We start from the raw sequence: 16,989 nt of genomic DNA on the forward strand, positions 1-16,989 counted from the left end.
TGAAGCTTCATTTGCTCTAGCAGGACACCTACTGGACGTAAAAATAATAGCTGGCATGAATTTGAAGAGTGTGGCATTTTGCACACAGCCTGTAAATGTCAACAACAAAAGGAGTGTGTAAAACATGTATATTGTAGTGATGGCAGTATACTGTGTATATTTATAGTGGCAGTATGGGAAATGATTATTTGGAAATGCTTGAAATGGAAATGATCATTTACTGTGAGGTGAGGTGTGGTTGGGGTGTGGACAGTGGTTGTGCTTTTGTAACGTTGAGGTATGGACAGCTACACACTGAGGCTTCACATTTTATTCTGTAAAAACTAAATTTTCACTGCTTTTATGACCTTTTTAGTGGGGAGAACATAGCTAGGATTTAATGATTTAACAAATCTTTTGAATCCTTTGTCCTCCACAATGCTAAATGGCTGGGAGTCCTCAATCACCATGCTAACCAGGTCTTCATCTATTTGAGATTGTTCTCCTGAGGAAAGACAATAAAGACAAAGCACAAATATAAATAGCACACACGTAACTTATAACAGTTGTATAATATTGTTATATCATTTAGTAACATTACTGCATCCTATATTATCATTGCATTTGATGGCTCACCTGGTCTTGCTCCACGATCGGTGTCCCCCTTATTCTCATGCAAAGCTCTGTAGTGCCTAAGCATGGATGTTGTTGTTATATCCCAGCTCCCTGGCACAAAGCAAACACTTCACCTTGTACAAAAGTCAAGACAGCTCAACATAAATTGTATTGCACCATCAGTATCATGAAAATACATCTTCTGTAGAAATACCTTGTTGGGAGGAATAAGATCAAAATGTTCCCACACAGGGGAGGACATCCTCCTCTCCTTAGCTGGCTCCATTCTCTCCTGACTTTCTCTCCTCACTCTCATAAACCTCCAAACTGTCTCCAAACTCTCACTAACCGCAACTCTCCATCAAACACCCACATTTTTGAATGAAGTCTGAGGGGTTTATATCGCTGTCATATCTCGCGGTAAAGTTCGAACCACTTCATGAACCAGTCACGTGGTACAGCCGGGCAGCGAGGCTTCGGACGTCATCATTTTCAGCTCCTCCCATAAATGAAGCAAGCCTCGATACGCGCTTCGCGGAAACGCCCCCTCCATTACTCGACACACGCTCCGAAGCCTCGATACAGAACGTCCCATCACTAGGTCAAACCACCAGCCTTCAATTTAATAGGTGATCTGCTCTACTTCCTGAGCTACTGCCAGCCAAAATATGGCCTGTATTTGTATAGCGCTTTACATATCCACCCATTTACACACTGGTGATGGCAAGCTACATTGTAGCCACAGCCACCCTGGGGCGCACTGAGAAGCGAGGCTGCCGGACACTGCCGTCACCGGGCCCTCTGACCACCACCAGTAGGCAACGGGTGAAGTGTCTTGCCCAAGGACACAACGACCGAGACTATCCAAGCCGGGGCTCAAACCAGCAACCTTCTGATTACAAGGCGAACTCCCAACTCTTGAGCCACGATCGCCCCCGAGCTGCTTTCTTGTCCACTTTGTTTGATAAGATGTAGCATTCAACTCTATTTAAGTTACTGCTGTTTGTGCTAGGTGTTATCTAGGGAGGAAAGTTCCCAGTAGATGTCCTATTGATGTAGGGGTTAGGATGTAGATGTTCCCCACAGCTGTCAGACTCCTGAACTCTGCCTCCTGACATCTGACCCACGTTAAACTCATGGACTGAACATACACACACCCACAATGGACAACTGTACCCTCAAACACAATAATAACATGGACTGAACCACCACTCACAACCACTAGCACTTTATATAGCCTCTTGTTGAAATCTCCCAATTCTTTGAATCTTTGGGCTGAAAGAAGGACAATACTCGGTGTATCAATGCTCAATCAACAATCATTTATTTCCATACAATTCAACAGTCAGAGCATTACAACGTCCGGACGGGAGAGATGCTACCAGAGGGTCAGGCACATGTCTCTAAATGGTGACGGGTTGCTCAGCTTTTTATAGTCTCTAGTGGCCCCCAGCTAGTCGTAAAAGCCAAAACATCACATTTTTTCTCTGTTACAGCGCCTAAGTTATGACCTCGGCAGTTGTTTCTCTGCTTTCTGTAAGGTGGGGGTGTGGAATGTGGTCTATCTATCTCCCCTGTCTTTAGACACAGAGTCTCCTGCTTACAACCTTCTCTTCATGATTCAACAATTAAGCATGTCAAGAAAACAGTGTAACACATTCCCAGCAGATCAAGGATACAGAGTGATGCACATTTATCTAATGAACTAATATGTGAATATGTTCTGTTAACTCAAAAGTATAATGAGAACTAAACTACATACAGCTCACACACTCTATATTAAAGGGTATAATGTGATCTACAGCAGTATTCTAATTCAACTACTTTGATTACATATATAAGGTAACATATAATAACAGAATAATCTAATAATTCCCCCTTTTGATCTCTGAAAGAGATCACTTACAACATGCACTCCAGGGTCGCAAGGTCCAAGTTTTCTTGATCCTGAGGCCCTCTGTCCCCCTTTAACGGGTGGACCATATGTGGGATGACCTCTGTGTTCACGCAGTTCAGATGCAAGCAAAGTTAGATTTACAACCATAACAGCAGTTACAGATGACTCTCCCATCACTCCCCAATTCTCCCACAGCTTTATTTTGGTGCTCCAGTTTTCCACTCCCATTTTAATGCCACCTTATACCTTTCAAATGTACTTAGACTAGAACCTCTGTCTAAGGAGCTTTTAACCTTTATTTTTATTGCTGCAGCTACCAGTGTCTTCCAGTTGGGTGATTCTCAGCTTCTTTCTTCGACCTCCGGGGTTAGACCACCCTTTAGTCATTGCACAGTTCTGGGGATTATTCTGCCCCGATTTCAAACAAGGATCTGTGTGTTTTGGGTTCACCGGCGTGTCCCCCTTTTTGCCAAGAGCCTCTCGAACCTCGTTGGTCTGGTGTTCCTGGTTTTCGCCAACCCCTTCATGGTTATTGCTGTGTTTGTGGGATCCATCTTCTCCAGGAGCCCAAACGTCATGACACTTGACCCCAGTTGCTGTCTCGGCTGTCCCTACATCGGTCTCTGCTGTGAAGGGTCCTCACATCTCCGTGTCCCCGTCTGGTGTCTGTTCCTTTCTCTGCAAGAGACAGAAAACCAAAACACCTCTCTCCCTAGCCTTGATAATCTAATATTGTTATCCATTGTTGTTCTAATGATTCAAATTTGGTTTAAAATATTATGTTCAGGACCTATTCTAATCATAATCTATGTGTGTGTAAAAGAAATCAAAAATTAGTGAACCCTTTCTAAGTCTAACACATTATAAGCTTAAGTTTTACCATAGCTAAATTATTAAACACAGAAATAACGTCATAAGATGTTCATAAAACCATTGTTTGATGCTCGGACTCAACTTCCCCCTTTTTGACACACTCCCATGTGTCAATTCATTGGAGCTAGACAATTAAAAGAGAAGGTTGGTGACATCATATCTCAGAAAATATCAGAAATTCTTCTCTCGAGTACCGTTGCTCCAGCCTTGTCATCCCTGAGGATCTTCGATCCCGAAAATGTCCCTTCTCCTCATGTAATAAAGTCTGTCATCCTTCCATGCCCTGGTAACTGGTCCATCCAGAGCTGTAACATTTTGAAATGTACATACAACAAGCCAAACCACACCTTGGTCACACCAACCCTTTTCTGCCCTGAAGATGTCCAACACCATCTTAGTCTGGACCAGGGTTGTAATAGTTTTGCAATTTTCATCAGTTTTAATCAGTTTTTACCAATTGTTTGCTAGTTTAGTTTAGTTTTTATTTTCTGAAAATCCTTAGTTTCAATTTAGTTTTGTTTGTGTTTTGCAAAAATTAAGTGTAACAAAATCCCAGTTCCATCATATCAGTCATGCTCTTCTGGTTATCCTTGGGTGTTGAGACTAATAACTATTAACTCTTGCCGCACCGAGTGGTCCTAATTTTGGTTCAAGTGAATTGATAACCTTTTGAAGGCGATTGTTTCACACCTTTATTTAGATGTCCCAGTCCTGTTGTCTCGGGATACATCACGCTGCCTTATCTGGGGTTAGCTGTTTTCTGGGGATGCGGGTTGAGTGGGTGAGCTCTTCAAGGAGGGGGAGTGTGCTCCCCCTGATGAGGTCTTCTAGGTAAGCTAGGTTAACCTTCTTGTGTGGGCTTTTCAAGTGCACTTTAAGGTTAGTGGGACTTTTAGTTTTATAAATGTCCCTCATGACCCCCTGATGACCCAGTATTTAATTTTTGCACACTGTAGTACACATTTTAGTTTTTGCTTGTAGCTCGCATACTCTACTTGCCACTCCTCTAATTCCTGATGTTTCTTAGAGAGGGCAACAGTACCTTTAACATTATATCACATGTGTGGGGGTGTGGCCTTGCCAATTGTTTTGCCCACCTTTTCAAAATGGCTGGCGTGCCCACAAGCACATTTCATGGAAAAAGAAAGGTAATCTTGATATTTGCATTTAAAATGTTTTGTTAAACTCAGATTTTTATTTTATTCTTTTTGCAAGTACCCCTCCTCGGTGGCGAGAAACTGTTAGTGTGGTCAAGTGGGTGCTCTAGAAACAAACGCTCAGGACAGAACAGTTATCAGTCATGTACTTCCTACAAATTTTGCATATGTTTTATTCCATATTGATCCTCTGAGTGTAATGGTACATTTTAATTTGAATTTATCCAAACTAAACACAATATTTTCTTTATTTACTTTGCTCTTGTTCTTTTGCAGTACCACATCCTATCAAATGTCCCTGTCGATTATATTCTACATTTAATAACTTACTATTTCAAGTGAGAACCTAAATCATGTGGACCAATGTTTATTATTGCATATCTCTATTCTGAATGTGGCCAGTCATTCATAGGTATTGTTCAATTTTGGCGATTTTCCTCTATAAAATTTAATTGACTTTTTACAGTGGCCTGCTATGGTTAATAGTAACACATTCCAGTCATGAGTGGTATAAAAAGTCTTCTCCACTGTAGCATTTGGCATTCCCAATAATATAACATGATACCTTACTCAAAACACAGTTTTCTTAATGCAAACATCGGTAACTCAAAATCAGCAACCACAGTGTTAAGTCTGCAGTTCATACTTATGTGAAGCAATCCTTTTAGACTCAGAACTTCTCAGTGTTCCCTATAAGTGAATTTCTCCCAAGCCAATTACAATCATGGAGAAGCACACTTTGCAACTGTTTTTGTAAGAATATTTCATAGCGCTTTAAATTTCAATCTTTCAGGCCTGGTTTAAAGAGCTGATTGTTAAATCATAAACTCACAAAATATCAACATATCACCACCGGTGGATCACACCTCTCAGATGTTTTTTTCTCCAGTGCACTGTAACAAACACGAAAACAGACATAACCAACAAAATACTACTAAAATAACACAAACTAGGGCCCGTTGCAGACATGTCCAAGCATAAAACTATCCCTCTCTCGCTTACGAGAAAGAACACAAGCCAAAGCTCACTGATAAAATCAAGCTAGCGCTAAACAAAACCAAACAATCAACCAGAAATTCACAGGAACATTTTGCTTCCTGCCGGGACAATATTGTGTGGGAATGAGAATCTCAGGTGCCGTAACACCTTTTGTTCCTCCTTGAATTAAAACTCAATCACAGAAAATGCCGTACTCCAACCTAAACTTACACTATTAATTCATCATTTTCACTCTGTGCCACTGTTCCTCATCAGGGCTGTGTGAAGCACAGCAAAGAATTCAGTCAAGGCCTTGAGCCATAAACAGACATCACGCACAGACATTGTTTTCATAACCAAACCGTTTTAGAGCTTATTCCTAAAATCTACATAAATGCCTTCTAGGTGACATATAACACATTCTAAGTAATCAATGGCTCCTCATAAAAATTATGCATTGGGATGTTTGTGTGCAGCATTTTGCATATCAGCATAAGCAAAGCATTCTTCATTGCATCAGCGTGTGTGTGTGTATGTGGATCACTTCTCAGTGAATCAGCATTCCAATGTGTGTGTGTGTATGTGTGTATATGTGTGTGTGTGTCATTTCTCACTCACTCAACGAGTGCACGTGTTCATGTGTGTATTTCACTTCATTCTGAATCTGTGTGTTTGGAGACGTGTGTGTGTGTGTGTGTGTGTGTGTGTGTTTGTTTCTCTTCATTCTGAGTCAGTGCATGTAGATGTGTGTGTTTGTGTGGGTGTTTGTGTTCATCACTTTCCTGTTCTGGTGTTCTGGGTAAACCACGGCCTGAAGCATGCCCTGGGGTCCTGCCCCCCTCCTTTTTCAGTTTGTTTGCGACCATTGCTGCTGCTGCTCAAAATTCAGTCCGTCCTGGTTCTGACCCCAATTGGGGCAGTCCTTTCTCCAGTGTCGATGTTCACCGCAGGTGAAACCTGCATCTTCTTCTGTGTTTTTGTCCATTCTGAGGTGCCTTCTGTCCTCAGTTACTCCTCTTGTCTCGGTCACGCCCTTTTTCGCCACCCGATCATCCGTGTTGGTCCATCACTGTCCTGCACAGTGTGAATGCAAAGTTATCAAGGTCAGCATTCTTTCGCTCGGCCTTACTTTTCATTCGGGCTTGGCGGGCGTCTCTTTACAGCTCTGTCAGCTGACGCAGTCTGGGAATTTTCCCCCGTGTAGTGAAACGGGCCTTAGGTTTAGTGCTCTCCGTCTCGGCTGCATGAGATCACATTCCTGCAGGTCTGTTGACATTCTCAGGTCGTTGTTGTGGGTCCAGCTGTTGCAGCATTTGGTCAGTGTCACGTATGGGGGAGAGCAGGAGTCCAGTCAGCCTCGGCTTTCAGGGCCGGCAAAGCAGCCTGTAATTAAATATGTATAGAAAAAACAAAAACAAAACAAAACAAAAACAAACAAAAAACAAAAACAAACGAACAGGAAAATGTTGTTGTGTTGGCTGTGTTATTCAGAGGGGAGGCAATGGGGCCAGGCCCTGTGTCAGCCTTCTCTCCCCCTTTTTTTGTTTTTTGTCTCCCGATATAATCAACTCCTAACCCACCAAGTTGACAGGACAACACCGGTATATGTTAAAATTCTTAAGATCATGTTTAAAAGCCCAAAAAAGGAACTTTCTTTCATTCAGTAATCACTTTTATTAATCAATCAACAGAAAACATGTCACAATTTGAATCTTTTAACCACTAAATTTGTTGCGTCTTGCCTGGTTGGTTAGACCAGTGTTCCTTTTTTTTTTTTTTTTTTTTAGTTAAATTGTTGTCCTGCAACCCAGAGGGTTTTTTTGTCAGTAATGTATAGACTTCATCATTTAAGTATGTTAATTTTTCTTTAACCTTGCTGGAAAATCTTCACGTGTTCATGAGTGTAAGCTGTTTCTTCATTGCGTGTATGTGCATTTGTATAAAAGCAGGTTAATTTTATCTTTTCTCAAACTAGGCGTTACCTTAAAAGGAGCCTTTCTCTCAGATTTCTCTGCTTGTGTGTGTTTTTGTTTCACCTTTTTGTTGTGATGCTCCGGACGCCTTCCCAACCTCCACAAGTCCGTTGGCCCCAATTTTATGTGTTAAAACTTCTCTTAATTTCTCCTCTAATTCTCTCCTCGCTGCTGTCTTTTTCACAGCTGCTGATTCGTGCTGGGTGTGGTTCCCATTACCTATAATTTTGCTTCGGCCGCTGTGCTTGTGGGGGCAGTTGGTCCAGGTCCGCAGCTTCCTGTATTAACACACTAAGAGATTTATTTAATTTCATTTTCATCACTGTTAAACAGATAAGCAGGCAACACGCCTACCTTGACAGCGTAAACTGTACGCCAGTCTCCCAACACATTCCTCTCTCTACTCCTCCATAATTCTCCACTGCACACCTCTTACTATCTCTCCTTTTTATTTTTATTACACCACAGAGTAATACACCCAATTATGCCCGTCTATCTCCATGTGGCTCCAAATTCCCTCTTTATTTTAATTTCACACTCGTCAGGGGACAGGCACACAACAATTTCAACCACTGAAACGAGGAATTCAACCTTTTTATATTTCTTTACTAATCTAGACTCAACGTTTGTTCGCAAAATGTGTCTTGTTCTAGTCCGGAAATAAATGTGAACCCGTGATTACACGGCCGTTCCAGTGTTATTTCCGTAGCTATGCGGGGGCCCTCACCTCCCCAAGTCACCACCTCGGCACCCGGACGACGCCGGTCCTGGCCACGCGTCCACGGACAGGAGGGTCGCCACTCCTAGGGCAAAGTTCCACAGGTACACTAGGCATCAACCTTTGATCCTAAAATGTGTATTTGCTCTAATGTCCTCCTAATCAAACACATCAACCGTCACTGTCACTGTGTTCAGACTTCACACACACAAAAAGCACACTCAGCGCGCGCCTCACCCACAGCCAGAGCGCGCCTTACACACACAGCGCGTTTCACCATCAGTGAGACACACAGAGAGCGCTCCTCATCAGCAGAAATTTGCACAGAAACCTCTGAGCTCAACTATTAGATCTTCTGAAGCACACTGCACCATAGACCAAAATACCCCTTTCTCTGCGCTTATGACCGCCACAACGGGGCAAAGTCGCATCATAAAAGTGATGCTTGCATCCCCGAAGTTATACCCGACATCATAAACCAGGTTTTGCTCTATGTACTTCTTGGCAAGTAAAATTTTACTTTGTTTTATGACCGCAGCCCTTAAAAAAAAAAAAAACTCGACTGACGCCACAAACCACCGTCAAGCCTCTGTTCAATGTACTAAAATTAGCACCAACCACTACTGCACTTCACGGCCGCACCACCGGAACACGGCCGTATCATAAACCAAACCTACGGACGTGTTTCGCTCTCGCGTTGCCAGCGTTCAACCGCACCGTGAAGCCAGCATCTGCTTTTCCTTAAATCAACTTCTATTTCATAGCCGGCAAGAGCCAGGACGTAACCGACACCATAAACAAACTTCAAACCTCGACTTCAATGTACTGAACTAATGGCCGCGTCTTCAGAATAAATTCTAATTTATTATTGCTACAGAAGCCAGTATTAGACAAAATTAAATGTGGAAGGTAAAGTGGCTGCAACTAGTCCAACGTAGTATGTTATTAGTATCTCGGTAGAAGCAGATTACTGCAACTAGTCCAACGTAGTATGTTATTAGTATCTCGGTAGAAGCAGATTACTGCAACTAGTCCAACGTAGTATGTTATTAGTATCTCGGTAGAAGCAGTTTATTTAACACACTGGAATTCAGCCTCAACTTATGTTGTTAGTATCTTGCGCCAAAAACCAGACACCGACAAATTTACTGTGAAAATACATGTGACTCAGCGAACAGATTAATTTGGAAAGCCCAATATGCACATTTGGTATTTATAATACAACAGGCTGTGCTTACCTTTTTATTTTTGGACCGGTCCTCTGTTCACCTCGCCTCACGATCTCACCAAAGGTCAAATCTGCACCTCCTCAGCACACCAAAGATCCGGGTCACACGGCACCAAGTTGTTGAAATCTCCCAATTCTTTGAATCTTTGGGCTGAAGGAAGGACAATACTCGGTGTATCAATGCTCAATCAACAATCATTTATTTCCATACAATTCAACAGTCAGAGCATTACAACGTCCGGACGGGAGAGATGCTACCAGAGGGTCAGGCACATGTCTCTAAATGGTGACGGGTTGCTCAGCTTTTTATAGTCTCTAGTGGCCCCCAGCTAGTCGTAAAAGCCAAAACATCACATTTTTTCTCTGTTACAGCGCCTAAGTTATGACCTCGGCAGTTGTTTCTCTGCTTTCTGTAAGGTGGGGGTGTGGAATGTGGTCTATCTATCTCCCCTGTCTTTAGACACAGAGTCTCCTGCTTACAACCTTCTCTTCATGATTCAACAATTAAGCATGTCAAGAAAACAGTGTAACACATTCCCAGCAGATCAAGGATACAGAGTGATGCACATTTATCTAATGAACTAATATGTGAATATGTTCTGTTAACTCAAAAGTATAATGAGAACTAAACTACATACAGCTCACACACTCTATATTAAAGGGTATAATGTGATCTACAGCAGTATTCTAATTCAACTACTTTGATTACATATATAAGGTAACATATAATAACAGAATAATCTAATACTCTGTAGAAACTATCTACACCCTCACTTATCTTAACTGCACTACTGTATAGCTCTGTGTAAATAATCATTCTGTACATTCGATAATCTTTAATCCTACAACTGTTTACAACTTGCATAGTTCCCATTTCTGTATAGCTGTATATCCCAGATTCTGTAAAGTTATTTATTTCATATTCTGTATAGTTTTTCATATTTATATCCTGTTCATATCCTGTACATAGCTTGTACTCACTACAGCCTGTACATACTTATAGTTATAGAATATTCACAACATACTTCATACCGTGTACATTATAACATACCATAATAGACCCATTTCTGTAATATACTCATATCTATATTATTGCTAATATATATTGTAATATATCTATATCACTAAAGCACTTCTGGATGGATGCAAACTGCATTTCGTTGCCCTGTACCTGTGCATGTGCAATGACAATAAAGTTGAATTCTATTCTATTGAATTCTATTCTATTGAGAGTGCTGTAACTAAGATTAAGAATATAATTAATTCATTGTTATTATCTTTGTGGAGAGCAAGCTACCTGAACTACTCCCACAGAAATAGATTGTCTTTTTAAATAGGATTTACACTGCATATTACTCTGGATAAGGTCGCTCTCCTGAAAAAGCCTTAAATCTGAAGTACTTGACATCCTGGAAATAACTCTCTAATGCACATCTTAAAGCAGATGATGTGTAAGCTGCAGAGGAAACGACATCTTGCTGATTTAGAAGATTTCCATTTAGCCTCAAAAAAATAGTTTTTAGCATTAACAAAAAATCCATCACTTGACCCAGGTGTCCTACGTACAGTTATGTACAACATAACAGTGTATTAAAAACAGAGGAAAAGGTCCATGTTGTGCTATGCAAATTCACTCTCAAATGAAATCATGAACAATTATTTTTCTTTATTTTTACTAAAAATGAAGAAAAAGAATATTAGGTTGTTCAAAAAAAAAAAGTGTGTATTTTCATTTACAAACTGGAATATTTACAGTCAACTAGCATTTGACACCTTCAAACAGAAGTTGCAGCCCAGGCTAACTGGACCACATTCCACAGATTTTCTGTATTCTTGGGTTTTGCGTCAAAAACAGAATTTTTGAGGTCACACCACAAATTTTCAATCAGATTGAGGTCCAGGGATTGGGCTGGGCTCTTTTTGGTCTGCAACCAGGATGTTACCTGCTTGCTGGTGTGTTTGGGGTCATTGTTCTGCTGAAACACCCATTTTAGGGGCATTTCTTTCTCTGCGTAAGGCAAAAAACAAAACAAACCAACAAATTATATTTAGTTTGAAAAATATGTTAAAAGTTTCGATCAAGTACCTAAAAATACTCTTCCAGTATTTTTAGGTACTGAAACTGGTCCATGGTGCCTGTTATGTGATAAATGGACCCAACTCCAAAGTATGCGAAACATCCCCAAACCATTATGCTTGCACCTCCTTGTTTTACGGTCTTCACTGTGTACTGTGGCTTGTATTCAGTGTTTGGGGGTCGTCTCACAAACTGTCTGCAATCTTCAGACCCAATAAGAACAATCTTGCTTTCATCAGTCCATAGAATATTGTGCCACTTCTCTTTGGGCCAGTCAATGTGTTCTTTGGCAAACTGTAACCTTTTCAATACTTTTTACGAGGTTTCTTGGAAATAATTTGGCTTCACATAGGCATCCTCTCCTCTGATTGTTAAAGTACTCACAGGTAAATGGAGATCTATATATCTTCCTTGATCTCTCTGGAGCTGATCACTGGATGCTTCTTTGCCATTCTTGTTATTCTATCATCTAGGCAGATGGTAGTATTCCTTTTTCTTTCCCATTTCAAAACATTTGAAATCTTTTTAGCTGAGCAGCCAATTATTTCCCCCTCTCCAATCAACTTTTGATTAAAGTTCTTTCTCCCCCAGTGCAATGTCTGGAACAACTCATTTTACTCACTGAGCAAGGGCTAAAACCAGCAGGTACAACAGCTGCTGCCTTCCTTCCTTAAATAAGGGCCTTAATTGACACCCATTTCTTCACAGATTGAATGACCTGAAATCCACACTGCTATTAATTTGAACACACCCCTTTCACTGAATCAGTCAATTACCCCCAATTAGCAGAATGCGTCTCATGTGTGTTAAGTCTGTTGGTTGGCTACACCTAGTCATGAATTTGTTCCCATGTTGTATCATCATTTTGCCAAAAGCAGTACTTAAACACATTAGTAATGTAAGACTGCTATAATTTTATTCTGTAATTATACCTTCCTTTTATGTGAAAAATTCTTCAAAGAGGAAAATCTGCAGTGAAATAGTTTAAATGAAGATCAAGTAATTAAACTACATGTAAAATAAACTTTTTCACAATTGTTTTGGAGAATGCTGATTAAATAATGACAAAATGTTAGCCTGTTTACAATGCCAGTAGCAGTTTATAAAAAGTTAAAATTAATATTGAGATGAATTTAGTTAATCTCATTGGTGCAGCCTGGTTCTGCTGGAGGTTTCTTCCTTTTAAAAGGGAGTTTTTCTTCTTTCGCCAAAAGCATTTCCTCATAGGGGTGGTGTTTTCTCTGTACAATACTCTGTAGTATTGTAGGGCCTTTTCCCAACAATATAAAGTGCCTTTAGGTGATTGTTGTTGTGGTGGCTTTAAGTGTGAATAATAGATAAAAAGTGCATAGAATAAAGTCATGTGTCTTTTAGGTGCTTAGTAACAATGACAAATGGTTCTAGTTCTTATATAGTGTTTTTTTTAACTTTACCTGACCACTCAAAGCACTTAACAAAATGGGAAAAAATGATTTAAAAAAAAACCCAAAACATTTGTTGTGTATTTATGGGGCGATCGTGGGCTCAAGACTTGGTAGTTCATGTTGTAATCGGAAGGTTGCCGGTTCGAGCCCTGGCTCCGACAGTCTCGGTCGTTGTGTCCTTGGGCAAGACACTTCACCCGTTGCCTACTGGTGGTGGTGGTCAGAGGGCCAGGTGGCGCTATTATCCGGCAGCCTCGCCTCTGTCAGTGCGCCCCAGGGCAGCTGTGGCTACAATGTAGCTTGCCATCACCAGTGTGTGAATGTGTGTGTGAATGGGTGGATGACTGAAAGTAGTGTAAAGTGCTTTGGGTTCAACAGAGACTAAGTAAAGCGCTACACAAATACAGGCCATTTACCATATTTAGATTCATTATCAGAAGAAAACCAGTTCATGTAATGACATGCAAAAGGACAATATACACACAGAAACTATACAAAATAAGCAGCTAGGGCAGCCATTTTATCTTTAGGTTTTTTAGCATTCCCACGACGTCCACGTCCACGTCCACGTCCTCCTCTTCTCCCACCCCCACCACGGTACATGGAATGCCGCATGGTGGCATGCTTGAGCTCCACCAAATCCTGAAACACTGGATCACAAAAAACACAGCCAGTGTGTTGGGTCTCACTGGCAGGAAGAGGAGTGCGAGTCTTGTTAAAGTCCACTGCAACTAGAGAGGCATCACAGACATCACAGCTCTCCTGAGCAACCTGAGAAAAAAGCATTAACAAAAATAAATAAATCAAGGAACTGGGGTACTGTTTCATACTTTCTTCGGTTTCAGTAATGCTATAGATCAAAGATGCTTGTATGGAAAAAACTGAAACAGTTTGACCTCTCTGTGAGGAGGTTACATGCTCTCTGTACTTACAATGGGCTTTCTCCCACAGACAAACAACATGGGTATTATGAAATGACGATTCTACCTTGGCATTAGGTGAGGATGCAACGGCAATAAAGAGTGTAAGTGCATAGAATGAAGTGCTGTATGAATATGTGAGAAAGGTTGAACGTTACTGTAGTATAGAGTGTGGTCAGTTTGAAAACATCTATACATGCCAGTCCATAATAGACAATAATAAAGTAAGACAATAGGTAGGTAAGACAATTTTCTTACCTGCACTTTGTGTGCATGTTCAAAGAAGTGCACCACCACATTGCATTTATTACAGGCCATCCTCCACTTTGGACCAGATGTGGGGTCCAACACTAAAACTCCACTATCACACTCCACACATTGTCCAATGCCCAACGAGTTGAGAGCGTGCTGACATGATGGATGGGTACATTCATTGCATCCCATACCTGAGAAAAGCAGACAGCGCCACAGTGTCAGAGGGGCCCATGAGACCAGAAAGCACAAAGAAACAGGGTCGCTTTTCCTAAGACAGTAGTGGGTGTATTGTATGTATTGTGTTGTGTGTATTGAGCTCCTTCAATTATTCATTCATTACACAGTCAACTTCAGTTCCAATGAAGGGATAACCAGCATGTAAATATCTTGTAGTTTCCTCACTTTCTCTCAGTCTCCCTTTGATTCTGTGGTTTCATTGGAGCATGCTAGAAGAGTTGACACACTGTCCTCAAACATGCCTAAAACATTGATTAACTATTTAACACAGCAATCTTACAGAGGCAGCTGTTGTTAAGACAGTGTTGGTACAATCTTAGAAATATCATATGTCTGAGATTTTAGGGCCAAGTACAATAACCTCAGTTTTATGTGACTTTAGAAGAAGAAAATTAGAGATCATACAGGTCTTTATGTCTTTAAGACAATCCTACAGTCTAATTGGTGAGTGTTATCTGGCTTCATGGATAGATAATATAAGTGTAATGTGCTTGAGTTCAGCTGAACCACCCCCAGACCCACCTCAAGAAGAGGACCAGGGCACAGTATGCTTAAATAGAACTAGGCAGTAATCCTACTACTATAGTACAGATCACCTAGTTTAAGTACTCTGGAATAGAGCAGGGCGATATGACCAAAAATATTTATCACAATATACATTTGAAAATTTGCGATAACGATATAATTGACACTAGACAAAATACTTTACAACTCCACAACTTTATTAGTGCAAAAAAACCCAAACAAACCATCAATGTATTTTCACTTAAACAAGCAGCTGCTTTTTATGTGCATTAAAGTTAAAGGCATTTTCAGTGGAAATTGGCCGACAAATCCTCAGCATAACCATATATAATATCCACAAAACTTAAAAAGAGGTTATACACACACAATCCGGTAGTATTATGTTGAAGCACAGTACGTATCACTCCGTGAGGCTCCTGACCACAGTAGCCGTAATACTCCTACAATCCATCAAGCGGTGCGGCTTCGTAGCTTAGCAAAGTCGTGCTAAAACATTTGACAGATTTTCGAGCGCCGTGTACCACATACAATCGTTTCGAGGTCAGTAAACACAACCAGAATTCATACATAAGGCACACGGGATTATAAGGGGCACTATTGATTTTCAGAAAAATCAAAGGATTGATTTTAAGTGTGCCGTATTTTCTAAAAAAAAACAAACCCACGGGAATAACAACGGCCCGCTAGCATGCTCTACCAAAAATAGTGCTTTGTCGTGTATCTGACAAAAGCTTAACCATTTCCACACCACTGGAGTTGCAGCATTTTTACAAACCAATTCTGGTTCATCCGTTTCATTCAACGATCCGCTTTCGCCCTTCTCATTCTCTGTCACCGCCATGCTTTTCCCGCCATGTGCGTATGAAAACAAAGGTACTGCGCATGCACGTTTTACCCATATTCTATCGCGATATTTCATTTCCTTATCGTTGCCCAACAGTATACAGGTATTACCGTGAACAGTATGATATGGCCCAGCCCTACTCTGGACCTCCATCTTCAAAAAGGTATTTCTGCGAAATGAAACACTCTTACAAACTACTTTCCGCTGCTCACAAGGGGCTGCCACAGCAGGTGGCTCTGCATGTTTTATTTGCCACATTTTTAACATGGATGCCCTTCCTAACACCCCCAGGATCGAACCGATAAGCTCTTGCATTTTTAGGTGAATGTGTAAATACCGTGAACAAAGGTTTAAAAAATACTATTAAAAAACTTTCAGAGCTCAGTTGATTTCAGCGCAAATGCAAGTGGAAGTATAATTGATAAGCAGAATCAATGGGCAAGCAGACTGAAATAATGGGAACCAGTTCTCTACAACATCTGGTTCTTAGTTCCCTAACCTTCACTGTGGCTCCCTGATGCCCCGTCTTTCTCGGCTTTTTTGACCATACCTGATTGACCATGCTAACCTTTTAGTGTTAAAAGAAAGAAGCAACTCTGTATTTTTGAATTGTTTAAAGTTGAGCATTGTCCATCTTGATTAAATGATTTTCAGGTTGAATGTAGCTCAGGTCAGGTCTTCCACTGATCGGAAGGATGGTGGTTTGATCCCTGGCTCCCCCAGTCTGCCTGCCAAATATCCTTGGACAAGATACTAACCCCAAGTTGCTCTCCGATGCTGCATGAATGTTACCTAGGAAGCACTTAATGTATAGAAGTATAGAAGTGCTTGTGTGAATAGGTGTATGTGGCATGTTGTATAAAGCTCTGTGAGTGCTCCAGGAGAGTAGAAAAGTGTTATATAAAAGAATCAGTCCAGTACCAGAAAATTATATTACGGATTAGTTTGATTCTTAGAGGGTTTCAAGGCTCATGCTAGTTAACTATAGTTGGTGGGCAGTGGTTAACATAACATTCCCATTCTGCCTTACCTTTCTTCATGTCCCTGAATGGCGGGTTGCTGAAGCAGTAGGGGCACAGGGGGTAGCTCTTTCCCCGCGCCCCTGAAGTCCAAAGCACAAGCTCAAAGTCATCCAGTGGACACCGGAGCTCCTTGTAAAGCTTGATGGCTCCATTCTGGGGAAGACTATAGGTCTCGTCACAGTGAGAGCAGTGGAGTCTGCTGGGCTTGGCCTGCATGCACATGTTTGCTTCATTTCATTTAAGAATCACTCACTGCCACTCATGGGC

General features: G+C 41.1%; 1 protein-coding gene across 7 annotated transcripts in view; it reads right to left on the bottom strand.

Annotated features, from left to right (window-relative positions):
- Positions 1–1,895: 1,895 nt before the first annotated feature.
- top3b (DNA topoisomerase III beta) overlaps positions 1,896–16,989 on the bottom strand; it is a 63,217-nt gene continuing 48,123 nt past the window's right edge. For 4 of the 7 annotated variants that reach the window (XM_082555247.1, XM_082555246.1, XM_082555245.1 and 1 more), the window contains 3 exons: positions 16,731–16,932; positions 14,098–14,285; positions 7,649–13,690 (listed from right to left, as the gene is read on the bottom strand). In XM_082555247.1, coding sequence (XP_082411373.1) covers positions 13,409–13,690; positions 14,098–14,285; positions 16,731–16,932 — 672 coding nt within the window. In that variant the 3' untranslated portion in view covers positions 7,649–13,408. Of the gene's footprint in view, positions 6,883–7,648; positions 13,691–14,097; positions 14,286–16,730; positions 16,933–16,989 lie in introns of those variants that run through there. The other 3 variants (XR_014280178.1, XR_014280179.1, XR_014280180.1) reach the window with 3 other exon arrangements.

This window comes from Aulonocara stuartgranti (genome assembly GCF_965226115.1).
Source record: "Aulonocara stuartgranti genome assembly, chromosome: 12".
Classification (NCBI taxonomy): domain Eukaryota; kingdom Metazoa; phylum Chordata; class Actinopteri; order Cichliformes; family Cichlidae; genus Aulonocara; species Aulonocara stuartgranti.